This window comes from Gavialis gangeticus, unplaced genomic scaffold (genome assembly GCF_001723915.1).
Source record: "Gavialis gangeticus isolate Ggan-Ray unplaced genomic scaffold, GavGan_comp1, whole genome shotgun sequence".
Lineage (NCBI taxonomy): Eukaryota > Metazoa > Chordata > Crocodylia > Gavialidae > Gavialis > Gavialis gangeticus.
This window is the reverse complement of record NW_017729034.1, coordinates 44,711,555-44,724,600: the sequence shown is the minus strand read 5'-3', so window position 1 is coordinate 44,724,600 and position 13,046 is coordinate 44,711,555. Positions and strand designations below refer to the sequence as shown.

The following is a 13,046-nucleotide window of genomic DNA, read 5'->3' as shown; positions in this document are numbered from 1 at the left end:
CCCCCCCCCCCGCAACCGTATATCTGATCATTAATGCTCCAAAAGATCACCTGGCCCTCTGCCTGCTATAGAAACAGAAGTACAAAAGCCAGACCAGGAAACAGATTTTAAGCAATAAGCATCCCTAGTAAACAGCACAGCTGCTGCCGGTTAAAACTCCAATTCCAAACATCCCCAGTTCACACGTGTTCCTCAAGAATTTTGTGTTACATACCAGGATTTGAAATAATGGTATTAGAACAGAAATTGCTTAAAAAGAGTTAAGTACAGCACGCTAATGAATGTGTATATGTGTATGCAGTGTACTTAAAATGATCTTTAACTTTAGGAAACTTAGTGTATAGTATAATGCTTTAAAATGGTTTAATTGTTCAAAAGAAACTTAAAGTCTTAGTTTCCCTTTTTGTGCAGGAAAACATGTGTGGAATAACTAACTTAGAATAGTTAGGAAATGAATCATCCTAGTTATTAATGATGAAATAATTACAGGGGTGAATGTAGATGGATAGAATTAAAGCAGAGTTATGTTAGTACCTCTTATAAGCAGTACCCTTTGCAATACAATACTGCAAGAAAAAGCAGAAGAGTTTCCCTTACTAGCATGAAATCTGCTGATAATGTATGTTAGAAGCTATTTTAGTACCTTTGGAGCACTTTATATACATCTATACTGGGACATAGGTATAGAAAATATTTAATGTGGGGACTAGATAATAAATGGAAACAAGGTGGAAACTAAGATTGGATTAACCTACAGCTTCTGAAATTATCCAGACTTCTACCACTTTCCTTCTTCTAAAACAGGACAACTATTGCCAAGACTGTCAATTTAGTAGCTAGGTCCAACTTTCATCAAATTAGTTGTAACTCACCCTTAATTAAACTGAGCAAAACCAGAGTTATACCAATACCATTCCAGGAATCCAAAGCAAGCTGTATTACCATGCTAAAATCATTCCTAAAAGAAAAGGATCAAATCAAAAACTTCAGCAAAGTAAAATGTCTCTGGCTTGGTTCCGACATCTTTTCTTGTTTCTTTCCATTGGTATCAGCACTTTGGGGATCGTTCATGACAGCCAATTCCAGAGGGAGGCAGTGTGGCTTAGTGACTAAGCAAGACACTAATAAGTACTGCACTCGGTCTCTCCTCCTAGCTTCATCACTTGCCTTGTGATCTTTGGCAACCTAGGTTCCTGTTCTCATTTCCCCTTTATCCACAATCTACCCCACTCCTAGTCATCAGCTGCCTTGTTCTGAGCTCTTCCCTTCAAGCCTTTGATCTGTTCTTGCTTAGCATCTATTCTATCCACTGCATCTCAAAAAAGAGCATCACTCATCCAGAGCCTCTTTTTCCTTCAAGTCCAAGCCCTCAGGAAGATGTGGATGGCCATAATTCATGTCCATATTGCTTCTACAGTTTCCAATGAATTGTTTCCTTTTCACCTTCCCATTCCTCTTTCAAACAACTCTATCTTTCTAACTCTTGACTACTGAGAGACATCACCCCACTCATGAGTCATGAGTGTCATGACCATTCCCCACTCATCCTGCATGGCCTTTTATTCTCTTCTGCTTTGTACTACTCAAAGTAGAAACATTCCTTGGTGTCTCTCATGCTTGGAAATCCCCCAAATTGTCAAAACTAAAGCTATCTTATTGCTGGCTTTACATTTTATCCAGTGACTATTAACTGTAAGAATCACAAAAGCCATAGCGGGCAAGAATAAGGGCCAGAACCCTTTCCTTCCAAAACAGTGTCCTTCTCACAGAGCCGCAACCCCTTTGACCTGACCTCTCCCAAGCCCCATATATTCTCCTTCTGGGTTCCCAGATGAGGACAGAGATGTCTAGTGCACAGCTTTGTGATTAGAAGACTTGGAAAATGGAAGATGTAGGTTCATCCCCTCGCCCCCTGGGTGATAAAGGCCTAGAACATGAGTCTCCCATTCCTTGGGTGAATGTCCTAACAATTAGCTTATTGGGACAAAGGTGGGAGGGTCATTTCCCCCATCCCCCAATCCCTCCCATCTCTAGTCATGGGTTTTTTCCACTTATGCTATCAAGGACATACATGGTTATGAACAGTATTCTACTACAGAGCATATTTGGTCACAGGAGAGACCTCTCAACATGCTCAGAGAGGCAAAAGTATCTGTGTAAGTAGAAATAGGATCTAAAATCTGCCTGTGTGCCAAAAACACCACTTATGCTGCTACATTTGTATATGTTAATAGTAATTCGGTGTGTAAAATAAAATTGGATTTGGCCCATAATGTTTACAGACTGCAAAAATCACCAATTTTTCCAGGTTTTAGAATGTCATAGTTTGTATATGAAATGTTAGAGGTACTCCTTTTAAGTCAGGGCACTTTTCTTCAGCAAGAGAGAGGGAAGAAGTTGTAACGTGATATTGCAAGTTACTGATCAATGTCATTTACCTAGTCTTTATATGTAGAAGAATTCTAACTCTTGTCTAGATACAAGAGGGAGAGACAACTGTAAAGCACCATTAAGTAGGACTAGAAGAAAAATGGAAGGGCTATGACTGACAGTTGACTTGAATGCCATTAACCTGTGAGCTGCAGAGTAAAAGATAAGAGCATAAAGGTGTCTTGAAGGACTATGCAAGCTATTCTGTTCATGGTAGTAATGGAATAAATTGGAACAGTCAGGATGGCAAACAAAAGGATTCTAATATAATGTGAGAAGTTATGAAATAAGACAAAGGTGCTAAATGCTTACTTTGTTTTCAGAATTAATGTAAGGCAGCAAATGAAGAGATTATGTGATACCTTGTATGCCCTATTTCAGTCCTGAAGGGGCCCTGTAGCTCCTAAAATGTGCTGTTCCTCAATTCAACATTACTCTTCCCCTTCTCTCCTACCATCTTGCAGACACTGCACTGGGGGCAGGGCTGGGTTTGCATCAGCTCAGCCCAGCTCACTCACGGGGACTTACAGAAGTTAATGAAGGTGCTTTGCTTTGGAGCACCTTCAGCTCAACCCTCATTAAATGAAGGTTAATTTATCATGAGATCAGGCACTTAAAGCACTCTTCAGCCATACAATTCTGTCAGGGCATGGTTGTAGAGCACTTTCAGGAGGCCGATCATGTGACAAATTTCACTTCTGTCAGTTCCCTCTTTCTGTTTTCTGTGTGGACTGTGCAGAATATCAATGAAAAGGACCTTTGTCTGGGCAATGTATAACAACTTAGCTTCACTGCCCTCCCATTTCTTCTTTGCCCTTTTTTCAAGTGAAAATGTTGAGCACACCCTGAAGCTTATGGATTTGGTGTGAATAAGAATCCAAAAGTTCAAATGTATGTTTAATCCTCTTTGACCCCCCAAAAAGGGGTCTGGATGTCATAATGATCAGCTTGTCTTCAGAGGATACTAAGTACTATGCATCTTTGTGTCATCTCCTGTATACAGTGAGGTCAACTTTTTTCCATTATTGTTTTGATGTTTTCTTTCTAGTTCTGCCTCTCACCTACAAACACAAAAAGGTAAAAAAAAATAAACAGAAAATTCAAAACTATTGCTTTTTAAAAGAAAAAAAAGTCAGCCATTATATCACATTACATTAGCACTGTAAAAGTATGTGCATTAGTGCCCACATTCAAATACTTAAGGACTGTGGCTCGTCTGAAGAGTAAACAACCTAAGGACAAGTAAGTAGACACAACAGCAGGGAATTTACAAAAGAAAGATGTTAAATAATACCAGTCAGATAACTGTTTAGGTTTATGCACATATATATGAATTTTAGAATCTGTTTTCTTATGGGTTTTTTCTCTCACCCCTTCCCCCCATGCTCCACCCAGATCTTTGGCTATTTTGTAAGAGAAGGAGATGCTCTGGCTTCCCAGCTGGATGAAGAGAACATGGTTTTCCTGGTGTCCCGAAGGCGGCAGATTACCAAAGCAGGTAGCATATTTAATGTTAAAGGCCAAAAGAAAAATTCTCATTCTACTTTTTAATGCTGTACGATGCATACTTTACTGAGGGAGCAATGATGAAGTCACATGGTTGCTTACGTTTACTATATACACTTCTTGTTCTATCCTATTTTCCATCATTTTCCCCTAAAGTCTCCCATCACTATCCTGTGTATATATATCTGAAGTCTTCCCAGAAACCACTGAACACATAAACTTTGCCTATTTGCCCATGTTCTTAGACAGATTCTTTCTGCCTTTTGATTATTAAGTTAATTTTTAAATCACAACACTTTTTCACTGTAACTGGGTGGTCTGTCCCTTTAAGAAGGGGTAGACAGCTCTGTTAAGAACATTCTGCTATGGGACATGTTACTGGTGATGAAGGAGCATCTCTTAAAACCCCAGAGAAGAGAGCAGAAGAGAGTGAGCTATGAGGAGATAGCTTGCAAGGAAGAAAAGCTGAGCTATTGTGCAGCTAGAGAAAAGCCAGAAGGGAAAATGACTCTTCTTATGTCCAGAAAGGAGGGAACATTTTTTTTTTTCTGTTTGTGTCAATCGAGATTGAAGTTTGTTTGATGAGAATAGGACTGCCTGAAGAACTAATGGCAGAGCTAACTGACTTGAAAAAGATAAAAGAATAAAGGACCTGCATACACTAAGTCAATGTACCTCTTGACAAACCTCTTTCTGACCTGTCCTTATATTCCTTGCTTGTACAATAGGGTTGGAAGTGGTTCTAATGACTTTTTAAAATTCAGTATCATTACTTAAAATTTTTATAGAGTATTCTCAACCAACCTCTTTTACTTCCTTGAACTCAAAGATTATGTAGTGAAGGAGGAAAATGTTCTTACCATCTTGGTTTTAGTTATGTACTTTACTCAGTTTCCTTATTTTTGAACAGTACTAAGATACGGAAAAATTTCATGTCATTGGCAGGTGTCAAGAGACGAGATGCGATTAGGTGTATAGTTAAGGTGCCACAGCTGGATTTCCTGGTGACGGCTTCTCAGAAAGGCACATTAACTGTTTTTAATAGCCAGGTAATTCTGACTTTTTCTTTATTCTGTTTGCATCTGTATGTGTGCATGTGTATGCTATATTATATAGCATAATATCAAGATGTAATATGCACCTTGATTCTGTTTTTCAGCGAGCATGTCTACATGTCCATTAAAGCATCTCATGTAGATTTACCCAGTATCACATATACATACGTAAAGGCAAAAATAGGCTAAATTAAATTGAATTTCAGTGACTATTTCCTTCAGCACTTTTTGTACACTGGGTGCATCTACATGAGATTTAATGAACATGTAGACATGCTCACGGAAAAATAGAATCAAGGTACATAAACATAAGTGTTTTTACCATGGTTCATTTTTCTGTAGTTTTCAGTGCTGAAGGAGATAGTCATTGAAATTCACTTTAATTTTGCCTATTTTGTAAAACTTGCTGCAAGTGAAGAAACATAGTAAAACAAATAAAAATAGACAGTATCTGGATACATCTAAAAACATAGTTCCTCTTTTTTTATATCCTACACAATTAACTTTATTGACCTCAACGCCACATATAAAATTGAAACCAAGGATTTCAAAAAGAATTCAACATTTTCTACAGAGTATAATGTATTTCCAGAGCAATTAATTTTTTTTAGGTCAAGTTTGTGAGAATAAATCTTCATCCCTTTGAACACAAATCAACTTCCTATAACTACTTCACTGAGCTGATGATTCCACAGTACAGGTTTCCCTCGCCAACTGTGAGGGTTAGATTCCGGAAAGTCCCCAAGGTTGGCAAAACCGTGGTTGGTAAAACTAAAGGCTTATGGGGGGAAATGGGGTTAGGGACTTGAATACTGTACAGTATAGTGTATAAAAATCATTTTTACTTACCTTTTAATACACAGGGTGGTCCACCTGATGTAGGTGTACCCCTAGGGATACTTAGACGGGTTATAGGTGGTATATGTCTGAGGGTGGGGATGGAGCACAGCCAGGGTAGAACAGTAGCATCTCCCCCTGTGCTTGCGCCTCTTACTTGGGGGGGGGGGGGGGATGTGCCACCTGGCCCCACAGAACACACTACAGCACTTCCCCTCCCCCACCCGTCTGAATGGAAGGGGTGTGTTTTGTGCCCACCTCTGGTGGCACGTGATTGGCTGGTCAGCAGCCTGAGGATGGGGCCCCGGCCTGGCAGGGTCATGGGACAATCCAAGCCTGGTGGCAGCAGGAGCCACCTGCTTGCCCCTGCATGAGCTGCTGGGCTTGGATTGTCCCATGATCCAGCCTGGCCGGGGCTGCTGTTCCCTGGCACCCTGCTTTCTTCCCCCATGACTCAGCGTGGCAGAGAGCATTGAAGCCATGTGGGGATTTCCTCGCTTGCTGATGCTCTCCCCACATTGCACCGGCAATGCACCTCCTGCATGTGGGGCTGCACTTCTCAAACCAGCGGCAGGCACAGGAGGCGTGTTACCCACAGAAGCCCAGAGTGTAGTGTTAGGTCATGCCCCAGGACCAAATACAAACCTAATTCCCTGATCTTTCTTCACCCCTCTGGGCTCCTGAATGTTCTTCCTGAGCTGCTCTCTCTCCTGGGCACTCAATTGCAGCCTCCATCTCATAGCCTGTGCTCAGTCACTGGCCCATCTCTCTCAGACCCCCTTGCAGGATGCAAGGAGGCTAAGCTGAGGGCCATTCGGGGTGTCTGTAGCTCTCTACAGCCCCAGCCTGACCTTCATGGTGAGCTTACTTGACCTTCAGCCTGTCAGCCTTAGCCCTTGAATTGACCAGTTGGGACTCTAGAGATCAGTCTAAAAAGCAGTGGAGCTTCTTACTTAGCAGGGGCCCACCGTGGGCCCCACCATACAGCATTCCTCTCACTGGACTTGCTTGGTGCCCCGGCGATCTTATGCAAAGCAGCCGTTCACTCCACTGGGCTCATCTGAGCCCCTGCCTTCAGTTATCCCCAGTTCTAATTGCGGGGGCTTACCTAGCCCCTCAATAGGCCTACAAACTTCAAGCCCCTTTCCTAGGCTGGACTGGCTCTTCCCAAGGTCTTTGTGTGCACCACTTCTCTTATATGGCTGTCCTGGCCCATTGCAGAATCACCTGATGAAACAGGCTCTCTTATTAAATATTGTGTAATTAAAAGGGAGACATTTAACTGGCTACAGTGAACTTTGAAAGTCATCTATCAATTGACCCTCCACTCTTCACCATATGTAATTATGAAAGATTTTGTGTCCATTAGAAAAATACAAGGTCAGTGGAACAGTGTTTGTAACTGAGGAACCTATTAAATATGTTTATGAGAGTAACAGCTCAGTAGCATGTTGGAATTGCAGTTTGAGAAGTGAAATTCCCATACATACAGGAATTCCAAGAAACTCAATGTTGTACAGAGAACAATACCATTAGACAGTATAGCCACTTTTCTAGCCAGCATTTTGCAAGACTTCAGCCCTTCTATGTCCTTTTAAGTATCAGCTCAGATTCTGCTGCTATTAAAGCAACATTTGTTCATGAGTCTTCTAAGAAACTGTGTTTCTGATATCAGAAATGCATGATGTCTGTGGCAGAAGGTATGGTAGACATAGGCCACATATCTGTTTAAATTGCTACATGACATATCTATCATTGTAATGCAACTAGGGCTGGCTATTACAATTTGTAAAAATAGTTTATTTTTAAATCAGCTATAGCACACTCTAGGGCTAACACATGCTCCTTCATGTTCTAATTAGAATGCAGTAGAGAAGTGTCAATTAATTACTCTGCTCTGCATTCTAATTAGAATGCTGCAGTGTCATTTTAAAGCCCCCACACCTTTTTTTTTAAAATGGCTGTGGGGAAATTTATCTAAACCTCAGTGAATGAGGTTTAGATAAAGTGCCCCCACAGCCACTTTTAAACATGCAGACGCTTGATACATGTAATGCTGTGGCATTTTAATTAGAGCGGCTCTATGGGAACCACCTCCCCTCCCCCGCAAGCATGTGTATAGGCAGCCTAGAGGATTAGGAAAAATTAGGGCAAAATGTTCATGACAGGAGTGTACAAAAGAATAAGAGACTCTTGTGGGTGATTAAACACTAAAGAAAAGTACAGATGTTTGGTAAGTACTGAAATAATTTATTTGCAAGTCTAGTTCTCTGTCCTTAGGAACATTATCCTTCTTCAACACCCAGGCAAAAGAATTTGACATAGAGCAGCATTAAACAAATATAAAATTACCCCTGGGCTATTTAGAAGTCTTATGCTGCTGCTTCCTCACAGTTTCCATTGATGTCACTTTGACATCAATGTCTCTGTTTTGTTGCCAAAGTGTAAATGATTTTTCAGTTACCTGTTTGAAGCTGTGCGTTGGGGACTTTGAGTCATGCTGGCAAAAATCGTGCATGCTGCTTGGGAAATGATTTAGGCACTACAATTATCATTTGCTTGCTGTTTCAAAAAAATAGACCCTACTCTGATCTCACATTGGATTTAAAAAGGTGCAATTCTATTCACTGTACTGGAAACTCTCTGGTGCAAGTGAGACATGAAGGTGCTTCAAGAATTTATCATCACAGTGGTCTGAATCTTGTTACTAAAAGATAATTCCAAAAGTAGAGTTGGAGCCTTTCAGAGCAATCTTTGTCCAGAGGCCAAGGATTTAAAAATGAAATGATTTTATATTCTCATCTTTTAGTTATTTTCCCCCAGACAGCCTTGCAGTATACTGTCATGGATATCTTAAGGAACTTGTATATGGAAACATTTTGTCTCAAAAGCTGTTCAGTTAATGAATACTGCATTCAGGAATAGACTGTTTGGATTTTTAATTGAGCTAATTTAACATATGATGGTTCCTGGTGGAATTCAGGGTGCCTATACACAGACTCTGATGCATTCTAATTAGAGCACATTGCAGCAGACTTCTTTAATCACACATGCTGCTTTGAAAATGATTTAGGCATTACAATTATCATTTGCTTGCTGTTTTTAAAAAAGTGGACCCTACTCTGATTAATTGAGTCTGCTCCATATTCTAATTAGAATGCTCTAGCATTGCCTCAGTGTTTCATGGATCATATCAAACATGAAAATCAAACCCATCTCATACGTGAAGAAAGCTGACTGATTTACTAGGGAGCCAGGCTGCACGTGGCAGCCTAGCATCAGGAGACAACTATCATGGACACACATTATAAATGTGGATATTCTGCCATTATTTCTTGAGCATCTCCTAGCTCTTGAAGCATTTAAACCCATGGGTTTAAACATGACCACTCATTATCCCTCCCACCAGACTAGGGGCAGGGGCTGGAGAGAGAGGATCGAGTGACTAGGCTGTCCACTAGTGGGTGAGGAAAAGCCATAAGAGCAGGTGAGCCTAGGAAGAATCTTTGAGGTAAAATCTGTCGTTGCTAATTTATTTGTCAAAAAGGCTAAAAAGTCAAGAAGAGAGTGAATTCTTAACTATGTGGCATGTAGATTTTGTTTTAGAGCAGCCTAGAAAAGGCACTTATCTGTTCACAAGTTCCCCCTGAAGCCACGGGGGTGTTTCTGATTCACACATCCAAAGGCAGAGTTTGATCCTTGTTTCTTAATGTATTATGTGTGAAACTGCCAGGGGAGAGGGTCCGGGGCAGACTGCCACATGGAAGAGAGTGGGATACAGATAGATTGAGGTGGATAGATGGCTGTGATATTGCAGGAGGGAAAGGCTGAGAATCCTGGATCATATCAAACATGAAAATCAAACCCGTCTCATATGTGAAGAAAGCTGACTGACTTACTAGGGAGCCAGGCTGCATGCAGCAGCCTAGCATCAGGAGACAACTGTCATGGACTCCATTATAAATGTGGATATTCTGCCATTATTTCTTTTTTTTTTCTTGAGCATCTCCTAGCTCTTGAAGCATTTAATTAAACCTTATAACAACCTTGAGAGACAGGTGGAGGGTAAGTATTGTTTCCTATTTTGTGGACAGAGAGAGAAAATCTACATAGGGAAAGAAATAGAAGTGAAGAAACTCTGGGTGCCCTCTTTCTCCTTCTTCCTCAGGCCAGTAGAAAACATTTGCACTCAGGAGCAGAGTTGGTTCAATTTCCATGAAAGAGCCTGACAACCAACTCCCTTTACTTGTCATTAAGCTGACTGTTCAGTTCTTTACTCTTCTTGCCACCTACTTATAACCATTTTGTTTTCTTTTCAGATGAGGGTTCTGGCCAGCACAAATATTGCAGTAAGTTTCAGCTTTTTCACTTATTTTTGCATAGTTTAAGAGCAAAAACTGGCCAGTAATAAAGTTAATTAATTGGAAACTAAAAAAGTACTTGAACACTACTCCATCCCTGAATCTCTGGCAGGATTTTGTATAGTTAGGTTCAGACGTTCAGAGAAGTTTGCAAGGATTTTATTTATATTTATTTGTTTATTTTACCTTGATGAAAGGATACCTAGAAAAGTACAACTGAATTTCCCCTCCCCACTCACTCCTACCTGTCCTTCTAACATCTTTTTTTGAGCTGCAGGGTAAGAGGTTATCAGCTGAAAATTTTAATGAGAAAAGCAGAATGCTCAGTAGTGAAATACAATTCTACACATCCCAAATTGAATCGTGCAGCTGGCTGACTGACATGTGGATACACTCTGAAGGCTAAATTTTACCCTGAAAGTAGCACCACAGACCTTAAGAAAGCTCATTAACTCAGCTGATGAAAGGGCTGATGTCCGAACAGCTGATGTGACCCCTTGCTGCAGCAATTGCAGATGTCACTCTTCAGAGGGCCAGCATATTTGTGCTGGCGGATCTCACGAAGTGTATGTGTATGGTTTAAGACAGGGTTGTCAGCCAGGGGTACATGTACCCCTGGGGGGTACTTGGACCAGTCCTAGGGGGTATGTGCAGCCTGGCGGGGGCAGAGCACCACCACCTCCCAGGAGCAGGGCTGGAGCAGGGCAAGGGCAGCAGCACTCCTCTGTGCCTGCCACCACACACCAGCCTGGTGAGCTTCCCTGCCCCACAGTGGGGGGCCACTGCCCTCACCCTAGCCCTGTAAGCTTCCCTGTCCCTGTTCCTGGGAAGCGTCAGTGCTCTATCCCCACCCGTCTGCACACTGTCCTGGCCTCCCTGCTGCATGTCTGGCCATGCATTACCTGCCCCCCCCCCCCTCCAGCTGCATGTTTCTCCTCCCTGTTCAGTGTCTGGCTGCCAGGGGCACTTAGACTAAAAAGGCTGAAAACCCCTAGTTTAAGGGGAATCAGGGGTCCATGTTTCACCAACATGCTCAACTTCTCCACCTATTGCCCATCTAAAAAATAAAACCAGAAACTCTGGGGCCAGTTTAGGTAATACAAGTTCATAAATGTTCATGTAAATTCTAATTTAACTTGTAGAGCAAGGTAGGGATATATTTAAGAACAGAGACACATTACTGAATAGAAAGCTAGAACATCCCTACTGCACCCAAGCAAGTATGTGTTGCTTTAGTTCAGTGTTTGGAAACCTACCTATGGCTTACCGTAGATTACTGTTATACTGGGGTCCTCCTACCTTACTACCTGATTACCAGGAAGAATATAGTTTAGTTGGATCCCTACACCATCATCTGGAGCACTTTTCTAGAATAAGGGAGAGCTGCAGGGGCAACTCCAGGGAGGGTGCAGTAGTACAGTTGCACCCCTCCACACTTTGATTCCTGATCCACACTCAAAGTTTAAAACCAACTGCCTGGCAGTGGCAGGCAAGAGTGAGGGAGTCACTTGACTTCATGGCTCATTGTAATCTCCCCGATTCCTTCTAAATTAAATTCCACAGGGGTTAACAGCCTTCTCTCCTTTTTAAATTGTCTTAATAGTCCACTACTCGAGCATTTCTCTGTTCTGCAACTCTGTCTGTTAGCTGCTCCTGGTAATGTAGCTCTTATTTCACAGCTCCATAGACCATTTCTAACTCTAGCTAAAAACATGAACCCCGATCTGGAAAAATTAACTTGTGAACATGAACTCGGGTATAAAAATAACTTGCTGCGAAGAACTGGATGCACAAGAATTGGGTGCTCAAGAAGGCTTGATTTTGTTTTATGAAAGAAATGTACAATTTAATCCTAATGACTACAGGACTGAAGAAACATCTTTTGACAATTTTTGCCTAGTTTTGTGTGTTTTTTAATATGTAATGTATGGTACACCAAATTAATGCATATTTAATTCTAGTAAAGTTATATTTGTTTCTGTTTGGATCTTAAACTAAATAAAATAGCCCTAGGCCCCTAGCATATTAGTAAAGCCTCTAGTTTCTTTTTACCTGGAGAAAATGTGTGTTGTGTTATATGTGATGATGCATCACACTTTCTGCATTCCCCTATTCAAAATCCTAGATCCACCCATGGAGAGTTGCTTTCAAATGTCACTGGCCTGAGGCAGCCACCTCCCAGTCTCTGTACTGTAACCATTAGGATCTTGGGCAAAGGAGGGCACTGCCACTGCTGTGGTCATAGAATCATAGAAGCAGGTCAGAAGGGACCTTGTAGATCTTCAAGTCCAACCCCCAGCCTGGGCAGGAGAAAGAACTGGGCTCAAATGACTCCAGCCAGGTAGGCATCAAGCCTCTTCTTAAAGACCCCCAGGGTAGGAGCCAGCACCACTTCCCTTGGAAGTTGGTTCCAGATCCTAGCCACCCTGACTGTGAAGTAGTTCTTACGGATGTCTAATCTAAACCTGCTCTCCAACAACTTATGGCCGTTATTCCTTGTTATGCCAGGGGGTGCTAGGGGAAACAAGGTCTCTCCCAAACCCTTCTGGTCCCCCCTAGTGAGTTTATAGACGGTCACCAGGTCCCCCCTCAGCCTTCTCTTGTGAAGGCTGAACAGGTTTAGGTCCCGCAGTCTCTCATTGTAGGGTCTTCCCTGTAGTCCCCAGATCATGCGGGTGGCCCTCCTCTGGACCCTTTCAATGTTGTCCACATCCCTCCTGAAATGGGGCGCAGAGAACTGGACGCAGTACTCCAGCTGTGGCCTGACCAACGTCGCATAGAGGGGGAGGATCACCTCCCTGGCTCTACTTGAGATGCACCTGTGGATGCACGACAAGGTCCGGTTAGCCCTGCCAAC

At 42.0% G+C, this 13,046-nt stretch overlaps 1 protein-coding gene across 1 annotated transcript in view; it reads left to right on the top strand.

The window, feature by feature from the left end:
- The window catches only part of WDR64 (WD repeat domain 64), a 194,655-nt gene that overhangs the window by 9,332 nt on the left and 172,277 nt on the right, over positions 1-13,046 (top strand). Inside the window, exons 3-5 of the mRNA XM_019526719.1 lie at positions 3,826-3,928; positions 4,882-4,985; positions 10,148-10,177. Of these exons, the coding sequence (XP_019382264.1) occupies positions 3,826-3,928; positions 4,882-4,985; positions 10,148-10,177 (237 nt within the window). The remainder of the gene's footprint in view (positions 1-3,825; positions 3,929-4,881; positions 4,986-10,147; positions 10,178-13,046) is intronic.